Consider the following 15105-nt stretch of genomic DNA (forward strand, 5'->3'; position numbering starts at 1 on the left):
ACTTATGCAGGACAAAAGCAACCAATCCAAGGCTTTTTGCTCTTTTCTAAACTCTTCAATCCATGTAATTGTTTTCAAAACACCATCTAGCATCTGTTTCATTATGCGCTTTCTAAGATCTTGGGTTTGACCTAATTTCCAATTGTCCCCATGTAGCATGTAGAACAAATGTTCATTGTTTGCACCTTCAAGCCTGAATTCTGCCAAATAAACTTTGCTGTAACTAAAGAGTTCTACATGACACTAGAGAATACAGACGCACCACCAGGCAATGCTTTCAAGGAAGCTGAGCAGGAGCAGAGATGTTTGCTGAATCTAAACTGATCACAAACCAAGAATTTCTTATCCCTGCAAACCAAGGTAAGGGAAAGGGTCAGGAAGGGAGGAATGCGCTGACAAGTGTTCTGCCTGTGCAGAAGTCTGGAGAAACTACACAGGTCAGGATTCAGATTGCCAGATGTGTGGTAAGAGAGATCCTTTATTTAGAAATGGAATGGAGTCTACACAGCATGTTTTCTACAGGGAAAACACTATGTTCTACAGTGCTAAATGCTCACCAAGTCCTATTGCAGTGGAAGGAGAATAAAGGTATTAAACATATTAAGAGAGGCTTTGGAGTCTAAAGAATCAATGGGAAAAGTTGCAAAAACAGGACCCTATCCTGATTAACGGAGAGTTTGTAATTGCAATCCCACTCCATGAAAGCCGCACTGGATAGCAAGGAAGGATCTGAAATGACTGAGGTTTCCCTACTGACATTTTCAAAGCGCTGCATTGACTCAAGTTCCCCTGCGCCATCCCCCAGGGAAGTAGGTGGTACCATTCCCATTTTACAGAGAGGGAAACTGAGGCACAGGGAGGTTAAGTTAGTTGGTCACGGCCACCCGGCAAACAGCCTCAGAGCTGGGATCAGAATTCAGGATTGCTGGCTCCCACCACAAGGTGGGATGCAGCAGGCCCCCACGGCCCCCCGACAGTCAGATAAAGCAATAGGACCATTTTAAAGGAGCCAGGCATCCTGGAGCCAGCAAAGTCCACATGAGACTCTCCCTCTGGTGACCTACGAAGACAAACACTTTTCATTTTTAATAAGCTGAGCCCTGCTTCTTGTACCAGGCCTTGAAACTGTAGACCAACCACTGGAGCTCACTGTTTGTCACTGATTATTTCCTAAAGATCCTGGGTTGTTCCATCCCCTCCTAGACGGATTCGGAGCCAGCTTTGGGACCCATGAAAGCCATGGGTCCCTTGATTTTGGTGGCAAGTCGAGATCAATTCACTACCGCACGGCTGGTGTCATCCAGGCTGCTGATCCAGCTCCTGTGTTAAACAGCTTGTGTAGCCTCTGACCAGTTAGCATGACCGGCAGCTTGATCATGCTAAGCAGGGGACTCCTATATTCAAAATGCCAGTTTGGGATCAAGTCCCTCCCTTACCTGCCTGTTCCCCCCCTCCCCACAGTAAAATGGGAATGAAACTCACCAACCACACAAGGACAGAGGAGGCCGTGTTTGTAAAGCACTCACGTGCAAGTGGCATTGTTCACCAGAATGCTGGGGCTGCGGCTGCTTATTTGGAGATGTGTCCTGGAAACAAATATTGGCACTTCTGGTCAGACCCAGCACACTCGGGTCTCCCTTCCTGCAGGAGGTGGTTTAGGACATAGGGTATATGAGGTGAGGAGAGAAAAGGAACAGATAACCTCCCCTAGTCCCCTTTGTGTGCGTCAGGTTGCAATGGGGGTTCCACAGCGAATCATTTCCCTGACCTTTCCCTAAGGTCCCCTAAAAGTGGAGTTAGGTGGACAGAAGTTGATTAAATTGGGGGAAGGAAGTGGAACTTGGTTTCATAGCACCATGCACAGATAAAGCCAGCTCTGATGAATACACGTTACCCAGTGGCCAGATCTGAAAGGGGAAAACCAAAGAGCTGAAGATACTTTTAAAATCCTACTGACGGATTTAAAAAACTCTCCTCAGATTTGGGTGAGCAGTTACCAGTTGCTAAACATGCTAGATACCTATTTCCAGAAACCCTCAGACTCCGTGGTTTCTTCCAACCAAAGGGGTATGAAGAGGCAACAGCAGTTCTTGATATCTGTTTAGCATTAAAATGCTACAGGAGTCAAACTCGTTACAGCTTTAGAGATTAAACCTCTGCCATGAAATACAGAGTCTGTGTTTCAAACGCCTCAGAAAAGGATTCAGTGCAAATTCACTTTTAAAAATGGAACGAAACAAGAACAGGAACATACAGACCTCCACTGATTTCATCACTTACGTTTGGCATAGACATCTCGACAAGACACTCCTGTGATCTCCAGTTTCCGTAAGTTCTCACAGACACCGTACTCTGCAATGACAGACAGAAGGGGTTTTAGAGGGAATAAAATGAGTGATCTTGAGCGAAGGTTTGGGCTGTCCACAGAGCTCCAGGATGCCTAACTGCAGCAAGAATTCAGGCAGTCTTAAATTCAATCCAATGTATTTTATCTAAAGAACAATCTTGCAAATTGCTGTATTTGTTTGCAAATCTTGTTCCATGTTCTCCAAACGCATAAGAGGAAAGTTGGCTAGCATTCCTTTCCAGACTAGATTCTCAGATTCCCTAATACACTTTACTGCTTGTAATATATTGTGACAACACCTTGCTGGTAGGATTACAGACGCTTACACCTAAAATATGAGATGGCCTGAAGTGGGGAAATTGACCCATCCAAATTGGGATCCTCTGTCAGCAGAGCAAACCATCATCGCAACTAGCAGTTATTCACTCCCACTGATTTGCCCAACAAGCAAAAGTGTTTATTAAGACTCAAGGAAAATGGCCACATTTCAGAGTACTGAAAGATCTGCAGTTAAGATTATTTTAAAAGAATAAGCTTGTTTCATGGCTCCAAGTTAACAGATTGTAACTTGTCTGCATATACAAATACACTTGCAAACAAATCAAACTGAAATTGGTCCGTTCTTTGCACAGAAGCCTTTGACTGTTTTCAGTACATTCTATTAGTGATCCAAGGATCTTAAAGCCTTTTTAAATTTTTAAAAGTAACTTTAAAGCAGGAAATGAGAACCTTCATTGCAGTTTGAGAAGGTGAACATGAAACTTTAATTCTTTCAAACATAGCAGACAAGTACTAGCAAACAGTTCAATGAAAGGAATCCTGTAACACCATGTGAAGAGGGGAAAAAATATCAAACAGCAATAAAAATAGAGTTTAGTGCCAGAAGCAGATCAGCTGCAGAGACCATGGTTAGCCTTCATCAGGGAAAAACCACACTCCCTGTAACCTCAAATGCACCTGCTAAAAATCAGACACCAGCTTCCTTTAGCAGAAGATTAAAGCACCTGATAGCTCCCCATGCCTGCCAGATATCTGATACCGAGTATCCATAAAGAACCCCGGGGAGACCATCTGATCTGAAACCCACCCTCACACAGAATGTGGATCAAGCTTCCTTGAATTTATGACTAGCTATTGCTGCCTGTTACCTGTATCTATTCCTGATAACTTGCTCTGTACTCTGATTTCAGCTATAGGCCAAATGAGAGAAAGCAGACACCTCCCTGCCGGTGAGCTGCCCTCAGCACCGCTCTGATGAATCCCGCATCCTCTCTCACCTGCTGAACGATGGCATAGTGGGACGTGAAGGTATGCGACCAGGTGGCAGCTCTGCAGATGTCCTGCAGGGACACACTCTCCAGGAAGGCCATAGACGAGGGGGGGTAGATGTAAATTGTAGGGCATAGCCCTGAAGAACTATCCCAAGGACCCAATGGTCTGAAGTGATCTTTGCCCAATCAGGATAGAAGGGCCTTAACCTGTTTAGGAAGGGGCGGGGTGGATCCAGGAGAGCAGTCGGGGTGTCATCCTTGGGCACACCATCAAAACTGTCTCCTCTGGTTGCCTGACCCCCTGGGGGGTCCCTGCTGGGGGGCTGAGGATGAGCTAGGGGGCTGATTTCTCCTGCTAAACCCCCTATTCCTGCCCCTATTCCTATAGGGTTGAAAAGGCCTGGGCAGAGGCCTTGGCTACTGCTGCACCTGGAGCGTGACTGACGCCTGGAAGCCTGGGGCGTGTACAGGCCCAGGGAGCGAAGCGTGGCCCTGGAGTCCTTCAGACCATGCAACTTCGCATCGGTCTGGTCGGAAAATAGAACCGACCCATCAAAGGGGAGGTCCTGAATCGATTGCTGCACCTCCTGGGACAGGCCTGAGGATTGCAGCCACGAGCACCTCCTCATGGAGATGGCGGAGGCTATGGCCCTGCCCGCCGAGTCAGCAGCGTCACAGGACGTCTGGAGCGCTGCCCTAGCCACTGTGGTTCCTTCCTCCACAATAGTGTTAAAGTCTGCGGCCTGGTCCTGGGGCAGGGCCTCAGCGAACCACCTGAGGGAGTCCCACAAGCTGAAATTATATCTACCCAGGAGGGCCTGATGGTTGGCAATCCTGAACCGCAGGCTTGCCGTGGAATAAACCTTTCTCCCAAACAAATCCAGCTTCTTATTGTCTTTGTTCTTGGGAGTGGACCCTGGCTGACCTTGCACGTCTCGCTGGCTAGCTGCATCTACCACCAGGGTCCCGGGGCAGGGTGAGTGAAGAGATACTCAAACCCTTCGGCTGGGACATAATACTTCCTCTTGGCCACCTTTGACGTAGGGGTGACCAAGGAAGGGGTTTGCCACAGGGCCTTTACAATCTTAAGGACCCTTTCGTGGACTGGGAGGGCCATTCTCGCTGGGGAAGCCGCCGCCAGCACGTTAAAGAGGCTATCTTCGGCCTCCTCTAACTCTTCCACCTCCAGCCTCAAGTTGGAGGCCACCCTCTTGAGCAGCTCCTGGTGCACCCTGAAATCATCCAGTGGCGCCGAGAGGTCCCGGGAGACTGCCTCGTCTGGTGAGGAGGAAGAGGATTGCTGAGGCACGTCCTGTGGGTGCACTCCCTCCTGGCGAAGGGTTGCACCCGTTGAGGGTCCCTCCATGGGGTCCGACTCCCCGTCTGAGGAGTGATGTCTATGGGCCCTCTCCTGCGCCGGAGGCACGTACCGCAGGCATGTACCGCACCCCCGATTACAGGATGGATTGGGGCCCCGGCCCCATCTGGATACCCCATGGGGCCTAGTAAGGCCATTGCTGCGGCCATTGACCCTGGGGCCAACAGGTGACCGAGGTCGGCGCCGCTCCGAGCTCCTTGGTGCCAAGCCGGACTCCAGCAGGTCCGGTGCATCTCCGTGCTCGACCCTGCCCGTACCGACAGTGCAGGGGAGTGTCTGCGCTCCATGCATGCCTTCTTCCTCCTCGGTGCCGGCGATGTTGCGCGGTGCCGAGTGGAGGCCAGTGCCAGCAGTGCACTCTGCTGAGGTGGAGTGGGTGGAGCGGGCCGGCTCGGACGCCAGGAGGAGCGCTGCCTCCATCAGCAGGGCTTTTAACCGGATTTCTCGGTCCTTCCGAGTCCTCGGTTTAAAAGCCCTGCAGATCTTGCAGTTCTCTTTTCTGTATGCCTCCCCCAAGCACTTAAGGCAGCGGTCCTGGGGGTCGCTAAGCAGGAAGGCCTTTCTGCAGGAGGCACAGGGCTTGAATCCCGGTGACTGGGGCACAGCCCAGCTGCTCTAAGTCCCCACAGGGACTTGCCTTATCTCTAACTACTCTTTTTAACAACACGTAACAACACTTAACTAACTAAACTACTTAGAACAACAAACAAGTTCAAAGAAGGGGAATGGCACTTGCTGAGAGCAAGGCTAGTTCCAGCAACCGTCAGGAGCAGAAAGAAGGGACTGAGGAGGCATAGGGCCGGCAGCGCCTCATATACCGTGGCATGTGCGCGGGGCTCCAGGGGGTGCTGGAGCCGGCCCTACGGGATCTGCTAAGGGGAAAAGTTCCGGGAACCATGCACGGAGGTGTGCACTCACCTATAGTGGAATGGACATGAGCAAGCACGTGAAGCAGAAAAACAGATTTCTCTCACTAAATACTTCTATCGATTTCAGTGGGAGCTTGCCATTGACATCAGCAAGAGCCGGATGAAGCCCTAGTTGTTTAGGATTTGAGATGGGGAGAGGAGTACAATTAGCTAGTGAGCAGACAGCGAAGCTTCCAGGAATGCACTTCCAGCCTAGCACAAAACAAGCTATTTAGTGCTGGGTTGGAGCCAGCTGAATTTATGCAGCAATTTTGCAGATTTGTGAGATCAAAGCTGTATTCGAAGCTGGAAATTTGGGCCCACCCCACAAATGATCCCACATCCCTCCCTCCTGCCTGTCTGTCTGTCTGTCTGTCAGACGTTCCACTGATGTTAATGTCAGTCTGTGTCTTGTTTGGTAATAATATCAGAGACCTTAAAAGCAACAGGGTTTTGCAGGTGATCTGCAAGTCAGGAAATTACAGGCCTTCATGAGAGGCGAGAAGCAATGTTGTTACAGCCTGTAGTTTGGAGAACAGCTGGCTCTCATACTAAAGCAAAGAGTCACCTGCCCACAAAGCCAGCAAGGGGGCCATTACGTCAGGCTGCACGCTTTCTGCAGCAAGTGATGCAGATAGGTTAAATTGGATACAGTAGTCTGAAGTCACTGAGACTGGATGGGGGAAAAAAAGCATCCCAGAGATGTCACGGGTCTGGCTGAGCACTCCTTTGGGCCATTCACCAGATTGCTGTGTGGTGATGCAACTGCTGAATCCGCAGGTGTTTTAAACCCCTAGAGTCTGAATGGAGGCCAGGTACTGCCACTGTCTTAAGGTCTGTGGGCACACTCTTAGGGTGCGGATCTTCTCTTTGGCACCCCCTCTCGCCCCCTGCCTGGCCCCAGAACCAGTGCTGACCCCTCAGACTCTCCCTGTAGTTTAAACACATCCTATCCGTGAATTCCAGTAACAACTCCATAGTATCAACCAGAATTCCTAAGCTGTACATAGGTTGCCCAAATCAGCACAAGATGATTCTGCCCACATGACATTTTCTGTTTTGTTCTTTATTAGTCGGGATATTTGTGTGATGACATTCTCTCTTCCTCCAGGTCACCTGCTCCTGATGCCCCACAATCCTAATCATGGTATCTAACAGGTGCTATCCAGTCTGACCTAGTGGAAACACTGATTCTCACACACAGAAATAATGGCATAAATTGGGAAAAATCATCCAATGGAACAAAGATCCTGGTTTCCGACAAGTGGCCTTGTTAACTGGTGGTGGAGAGAGACATTACATACAAGTAGAACTATCACTAGATCTGGTGTGTTCTACAAGTTTCACAATTTGGGTTAACTGGATCTTTACCAAAAGACTCAGCATCTTTTCAAACATTAGCAAATTCCTAAAAACAATCCCAGTCCCATTTGACATTAGCCATGTAAGTCCTGCAAGAATCTCATCTGATTTGCTAGCAAGAATGTAATCCTAGCTGGTGAAATTCCTACAAATCACAATTCTGGTCTACTCAATAATCTAAACTACAACCAAAAGCCCATACGGGCTTTGCTTAACTGTGGATGGATAGAACACTTCTGTCTTCATGACCTGTACTTTTGTACCTTTCACCACCATGACAGCCCTTCAAGAAAAAACTGAACTTCCTGACTACCCTGCACCCACATCCCAACTATTATTAAAGACAGGAAAGCTTGCCAGAGCATGGATAGCAGTGTTTATTCTTGATGCTGGAAAGGATGTAGGGGAAGTTAAAACTAAGCGAAGAGCACTGTAATGCTGCAATTCAACTACACTGAGGGGGGGGGGGGGGATGTTTTGCTTTCCATGACAATCAAATGGGAGGTTTCTGGGAAATCCTGCTTTGCTGCAATTAAGGCTATTTTAAGAGAAGTTCTCAATGCACCAGGTTACCGAGGGAATTAAATACTGAAAAGGTTCTAAAGCATTAATGTGGATGGAAATTCACAACCACAGGGAGAGGCTGCTCATAAGCCTACTTCAAAAAGAAGGATAGAAATTGGTTATGAAAGTCTCATTCTCCTCACTGGAAAGGCTGTTCTCTTAGGTTAATAGACAGGGCTTGGAAGATTTACTCAACACATGGTAAATATACCAGCGTTGCCATGCCCTATGGAATTTAAAGTAACGAACAGTGCACTGTTTATTATGGCCCGCACTTACGCGTCATATTGTCAGCTTCCTAGTTTACACATTTGTAAGTGCAGTTTACTGTTTCTTTTGCTTTTCTTTAATGTTCTCTTCCCTTCCTAGCTTCACTCCACCTTCTCTCTTCTATAATAGATCATGGCATGTCTTATTCTGCAATTTTCTGTCTACACTTTTCTTCCCCCCACCTCCCCGCCCTTACGTACCTTACGTTCTCTACCCGCCCCACAACAACTAAATTTTTTCTGCAGCAAAGACACATGATTTTTTTGGAACTACAGCATGTATTGCCATTACCCTCCTGAAAGGCATGAAGAATTTTGAAGTGCTTTTCTAGCAAGTCTTTTGAAGTGAGCAAGGAAACAGACACTGGAGCAGGTAAGGTAATGTCTTTACACAAAAACATATTTTACACAACATGTACCAATAGAGTAACTTAAAGTCACCTCTCTACTTTACTAAAGTAGAAAGCTTCTGATTAGTCATCCTTTCAGTTCAGTGGCACTAGCAAACAGCTGGGAAAGCTGCACATGGGTGTCCACAATTCAGAGAAAATTATCATGTTTAGTAGAGTTTGACACCTCTCTTGCTGTTAAACTTTCATTTCCTCTTTGATTGATCTAATCTTCTAATTATTCTTGGGTAAATGGATGCTTACAAGGCCATATGTAAACAGCTCACACAGAGACATATATATACTCGATTATCTCAGGCCACAAAACAGAAGTTCTCCAACTGTGGTCTGCGGATTATCATCTGAGCATGCCGTGTGCTCTCTCCTCATTTCAGAGGCTAAAACGCCACATCAAAAGACAGCTAAAAATAGATTAAATGTTCTCCTAATGATTTTTCCTTGTGAGCACTTGCTGCAGTTGTCACAGAGGTTATGCTACCGTGAAAGGGAGCTGGGGGATCTGTGCCATCAAGGAGAGGAGAAGTGGTCCCAAAGATAACTGCTGTCAGGATGTGGTCCACACAGTGGAAGTTTGGAGAACCTGGCCACAGAAGAGCCAGAGATTCCGTTGCTCAGTGTACAGAGCTCGCATTAAAACACTGGACTCCTCTTGATGTAGGATGCAGTATTTGAGAGTCTTCTTCCAGCAGAGAAAGGCAGCAGCCCAATTGCTTTAGGCAAATAGGCTTTAAAAAATTGCCCAAAGAGGAGCAACGTTATTTTGTGACAAAAGAAAAATCCACCCTTTTTCACTGAAAAACCAAGGACATCAGACTTTTACGCCACACTACGGCTAACTATTACACAAAACCAAAATATGAGAGCATTTTAACTTGTGAATTCTAGACCTGGCTACTATAAGCCTCCAGTGAGATTTCCTAGCCCTGATGCTTATGTGGTGCGTTATTTCAATATACAACTGATTATCACTTAAACTACAAGCATATATGGTCATGTGTTAATCAAGGTAAGTCAATTCAAAAGCCAAAGTGCATAGCTAAGCAATCGCCTATTTACAATGTTATAGGAAAGTGATTGCAACACCCCTCTTGCCAAACAAGCAGGTCAGAGAAACTGTTTATCCCAAAGTCACAGTGATACAAGGGCGTCGTCCCAAACATGTCTGGCTACAAACATTGCAAACTAGATCCTCTTTCCCTGCATTGGTTCTTCAGATTCAGAGCCACTGCCAAAAGCAACTGCATCATGCCTGAGGGTCAGATCCCCCCCCAATCAAAATACTGCTCCAGGGACAACAACAAAATTGAGTCTGCCTGCAATAGCACTAAACCAAGGTGTCAAAACTCATTTGGTTGAGAGGGCTGATTTACATTTTTAATTACAAACTATGGCTACAAAGCTAGGGCCATTTATTACCCTTGATCCATGGCAGCAATCTCATGACAACAACAGGTATGCATGGAAATCCAGGGTAGAAAAAGGCAATTATGTAGCACTGCAATATTCAGCATCTCTGATCAGAGAAAGTGTTCAAAGAACTTGCACAACCATCTGCCCCTTGTTTATCTGGCCACTTGTGCATGCACAACAGTGATAACCACAAAAGCAACCAAGGTGGCACAGCGTGCACAAGTGCCCATAAAGTAATCAGGAAGCACAGATCTGTGGTATGCTCAGTAGGCTTCAGAGTTAATTGCTATTGCTAGGAACAGGAGCATGTTAGAGTGGAATTCACCCCTTTGCGCTATTTCTAGGCCCTTAAAACGTCACAAAAGTTATACTTTTCTGCCCAAATTGTCATATGGTAGCTCTCAACCCAAAATGATGCTAATTTTTATACATCACACCTACCTAGGATGCTGTACTCCCTTATGAATTGGTGTCTTTGAAAAAGACATTGATAAATAACTAGAGTTGTAGCTGTTTGGAAGTCATGCAGCCTTATACTCAGCTGCAGATACATATACATAAACATGAGTCTGACAGGGTTACAACACTGTATGGAACGCCACACCCCTTTCCAAGCAGCTGATTAATTCCTACCATCAAGAATTCAATTAACATCAGAGAGTGTATTTATTTGTTTGAATGTATATTCTCATATATGGGAGCATTATTTGAATACATGCAATCACACTACTAAAAAAAGACAAGGAAACGGTGAAGTAATTACACTAATACAAAATCAATGAGATTTTATACTCATGCAGTCTGAAAATTCAAAGTTACGGTTCCCATACCATTGGTAACAGCCGCATTACATCTATTACAGTGAAATAACTGATGTAATGCTATATACAACACACGAAAAGGGCCAAATTACAGTTTCTAGGGAAACCATAACTGGATTTCCTGAACTGGGCGTTTAAAGTCTAATTCCTACGGTCGCAGTTATAGAGTTGTGAGAACTTCATAAGCTTGGGGGAAGACTGACTCTTATCTATCTAAAGTACCTTGCATGCTTTTGCTATAGGAATGGCCACCCTGGATCAGACTAGGGGTTGATATAATCCAGCATTTTATCTCAGACAGTGGCCGGAACCAGATGCTTAAGAGAAAACACAAGGAACTGTAATGGACAATTACTTAATACTAATGTGTCCGTAGAAGCAGTTTTTTTCTACTTCTTGCCAGTTACTGTTCAGTTTATGCCCTGAAGAGAGGGGTGTTACATTAGATAGGACTGAAAACTTTTGTATATAACTGTGGATGCTCTAATCATACATATATAGTCTCATTTTCCTTTGAATGGTTCTAAGCTCTTGGCCTCAATGATACACAGTGGCGGTGAGATTCACAGGTTATTATGAGTTGTGTAAAAAGATATATACTTCCTTGTAACAGTTTTAAATCCGGTTTCTTATAATATTATCAATGGCACAGTATTAAACAAACACCGACTGTACTCACATGTGAGAGCTTAGCCAAGGCCACATCCCACAAAAATCAAACCAAACCCTTATAACCTAGAAGCTTTGCAACATGTGTGTGAAATTTACTAACACAGGGATAGATTCTCCTTGCCCACCCTTATAACAACAACTCAAGAGCCCATGCTACTTTTTTTTTGCCTCCCTCCTCCCCCCCAAAAATTACATTCTTGGGCAAGAAGGATCACACCAGGGTGCGATAACAGACTGCAACTTCTTGGAAACAATCTTCACTGCTGTGCGGTTCTCAACAGTGCTGACAAGCACCCTCAGCTGACCTCCAGTGCAAATAAGGAACCATCCATCGCCCCGCAGCCATGGCTGTGTTCTTAATGTACCTGAGCGCTGCCTTTCTGTCTGATGGCACCGAGGGCAGCTGCCAAGCGTCCTCAGACACGCCAACTGGATGCCCTCACCGGCAGGGCCCCAATGTTAATAAATATCTATGACATCATGGCTGGCACCAGACGCCCCACAGAGCAAGAGAAGTGACGGGCAGCGTGCTGGGAGAAGCAGGCCAGGCCAGCTGGAGAGGGACCTGGCAGCTGGGTTAGCGGACCAGGGGCAGGCAGTGGTGGGGGGGGATTTTTGCAGAGCAAAGAGCAGGGTAGCACGCGTTAGCAGAGCAGGACCGGGGCATGTCACTGAACGCAGCAGCACTGAACCAGGGAGAGGGGAGGGTTGGCCCCTGGCCCACTCACCAGCTCTGCCCTCCCCCTCGCTACAGGGCTAGCAGCCACCCAACAGCTCCCGCGAGGGGGGGGGGGGTCCACACGCCAGGCTCCGCACCCAGCCTCCGCCCCCCGGGGGCCCCTCTTTCACCTCAGACTCCGACCCGCCCACCCCCGGGGGCTGCCCCGTCCCCTGTCGGCCGACCCCGGGCGGTACCTTCTCGGCAGCGCCGCCGCCAGATGGTGTCGGTGCGGAGGATGCGGCGGAAGGTGCTGCAGACCCGAGCCAGGCTGGGCAGGTCGGTGCCGGGCAGGGAGCCGAAGATCTGCACCAGGAGCTCGGGGGGCAGCTCCAGCAAGGAGAGCGGGGCACGGGCGGCCGGGCCGGGAGCCGGAGCCGGCCCTGAGCCCAGCCGGGCGCCCTCGATCCGCTCCTCCTCGGCGTCCGTGTCGGGCTCGCTGTCGGCCGGGCCGCCCCGCCGCTGCTCCCGCTGCGCCCCGCGCCGCCGGCAGCCCCGCGGCGGCCCCACCCCGCACAGCCGCGCGCACACCGCCATGGCCGGCCGGCGACTGGCGGGGTGGGCGGGAGGGCGGTGCCGCGCCGGCCCGCACGCGCCGGCCCCGCCCACCGGCGGCCTCCGCCAATCAGCACCCGCGCCCGGGGGCTGACCTCGCGCGCCACGGACGGCGCCCCGCCCCCTGAAGGACGTGACCACGCCCTCTGCCCGTTTTTTTTGCCACGCCCGCTAACAGTCGCCGACCCACCTGCCGTCACATTCACCACGCCCACAGCCAGAGACCACGCCCAGTGACGGCGCACCACGCCCCCTGGTGGGCTGCGTTCTCCCGTCTTGTTCAAGCAGATAGTCCCCATCTCCCTCCCCCGCCCCAGGGGTTACACAGCCTGGCCCCATCTCCTCTGGGGTCTATAACAACCGCCCCAGAGGTTACACAGGCCTGGCCCCATCTCTTCTGGGGCCCCAGGGGTTACACAGCCTGGCCCCATCATCTTCTGGGGTCTATAACAACCTGGCCCCAGGGGTTACACAGGCCTGGCCCCATCTCCTCTGGGGTCTATAACAACCTGGCCCCATCTCCTCTGGGGTCTATTACACAGCCTGGCCCCATCTCCTCTGGGGTCTATAACAACCGCCCCAGGGGTTACACAGGCCTGGCCCCATCTCCTCTGGGGTCTATAACAACCACCCCAGGGGTTACACAGGCCTGGCCCCATCTCCTCTGGGGTACACAGCCTGGCCCCATCTCCTCTGGGGTACACAGCTGGGGTCTATAACAACCGTCTATAATAACAACCGCCCCAGGGGTTACACAGGCCTGGCCCCATCTCTTCTGGGGTCTATAACAACCGCCCCAGGGGTTACACAGCCTGGCCCCATCTCCTCTGGGGTCTATAACAACCGCCCCAGGGGTTACACAGCCTGGCCCCATCTCCTCTGGGGTCTATAACCACCGCCCAGGGGTCAGGGCTGGCCCTAGACCAAATGGCGCCCCAGGCAAGGAGTGTCTTTGGTGCCCCCCCTTCCATTTGTTAAACTTCTGACCACCTTATTTTTTATTGCATTGGTCACCCATCTCACGACTTTGATGCCCAATTTGCATGCGTGATGGATCCCTGCCATACAAGATGATACATTTTCACCTAGGATTTGTACATCTGTATTTATTCACACCAGATGTAAGCAAATAAAAAAACAGTTTCCTCTAAGTTCATAGAAAATTTTTTAAGAATAACTGAAATGCTACTTCAGATCGCTTGGGGTGTCTGCCCCTAAATCCGGCCCTGCCAAGGGTTACACAGACCTTGCGCCCATCACCCTGCTGGGGTCTATAATAACCCGCCCCAGGGATTATACAAACCTTGCCCCCATCACCCTCCTGGGTCTATAATAACCCACCGCAGGGGTTATAGAGACATGGCCCCTCGCACCTCCTGGGGGTATAACTGAGGTCCCAGGGAAGCCCACTGGTTTATGTTTGAAAGTTTCCTTGCAGCACTGATCATAAATATAAGCCTGGGCACTGACTAGTAAGCTCTGCAGCACCGAAGAAGCACATCCCGTTGGAAAGTGACTTGGCCCTCATCAGCCTGGTGCGAGTTCTGCAGGGAGGACATCTTTGGAGGGCCTCTGCTAAGGGAGCTTCTACCTAGAGGTGACCAGATGTCCCGATTTTATAGAGACAGTCCCGATATTCAGGGCGTTTTCGTACATGGGCACCTTTTACCTCCCCACCACCTGATTTTTCACACTTGCTATCTAGCCTCCCTACTTCCACCTGCCTCCCAGGCCAGGCGCCAAACACACAGGCTGACTTCTGCAAGCGCTGACTCTGTAAGCTGGGGGGGTGCCTCACTCATTACCCCAAGCACCTGCCACCCCCCACTGCAGCTAGGGCTGCAGGTGCTGCGTTGCGCTGCCCACTTTAGCAGCAGGCCACGCGAGCCCAAAGCTAGCCCTGTACACCAGCTTTGCGTGGGTAGAAGGGACTTTCTGCCTCCTTCCCCCACTGTTGAGCCCTGAGCTACCCTACAAACTTTGGTGGGTATAACGACATCACTCAGGGGTGTGGAAAATGTGGAAAATCCAGATCCCTCTGCATGGATTTCAGTGACACTTCCTGGTTCCCCTGGCCTGATCATGCCACCCGCCCTTTGCAAGAGTCTCTGCAGCGCCTGCTTGCTGCTTGGAAAGCGCAGAGCTAGGGCTGCTGCATTGCTGGTCTCATAGCCCTTCCGGCAGTGCAAAAACGCTTGCTGTCGCCTCTCCCCTGCTGCTGGCAGAAAAGGAGGAACAGCCTTGCCTGCAGTGTCTGCACTGCGAATTTAACAGCAAGGGAGGGGGGAAAAAAACTCAGGCTGCCCCGTGTGAGGATCGAACTCACGACCTTCAGATTATGAGACTGACGCGCTACCTACTGCGCTAACGAGGCTCCTTGCGAAAAAAGTCTGCATAGAGAACTTTTAGTCTTAGTTTGT

The 15105-nt window shown here is 49.4% G+C and overlaps 1 protein-coding gene and 1 non-coding gene across 4 annotated transcripts in view; both read right to left on the reverse strand.

The window, feature by feature from the left end:
- FBXO31 (F-box protein 31) overlaps positions 1–12667 on the reverse strand; it is a 37734-nt gene extending 25067 nt beyond the window's left edge. For 2 of the 3 annotated variants that reach the window (XM_067540212.1, XM_067540211.1), the window contains exons 1-2: positions 12328–12667; positions 2281–2352 (exon numbers count right to left, since the gene is read on the reverse strand). In XM_067540212.1, coding sequence (XP_067396313.1) covers positions 2281–2352; positions 12328–12667 — 412 coding nt within the window. Of the gene's footprint in view, positions 1–1482; positions 2149–2280; positions 2353–12327 lie in introns of those variants that run through there. The other variant, XM_067540213.1, reaches the window with a different exon arrangement.
- Positions 12668–14986: 2319 nt separating this feature from the next.
- TRNAM-CAU (transfer RNA methionine (anticodon CAU)) lies at positions 14987–15059 on the reverse strand. The gene has a single exon. It is a non-coding gene; the product is annotated as a tRNA-Met (tRNA).
- Positions 15060–15105: the final 46 nt, after the last annotated feature.

Source organism: Emydura macquarii, unplaced genomic scaffold, assembly GCF_026122565.2.
Source record: "Emydura macquarii macquarii isolate MOO-44397 ecotype Brisbane River unplaced genomic scaffold, CSIRO-AGI_Emac_v2 contig_561, whole genome shotgun sequence".
Classification (NCBI taxonomy): domain Eukaryota; kingdom Metazoa; phylum Chordata; order Testudines; family Chelidae; genus Emydura; species Emydura macquarii.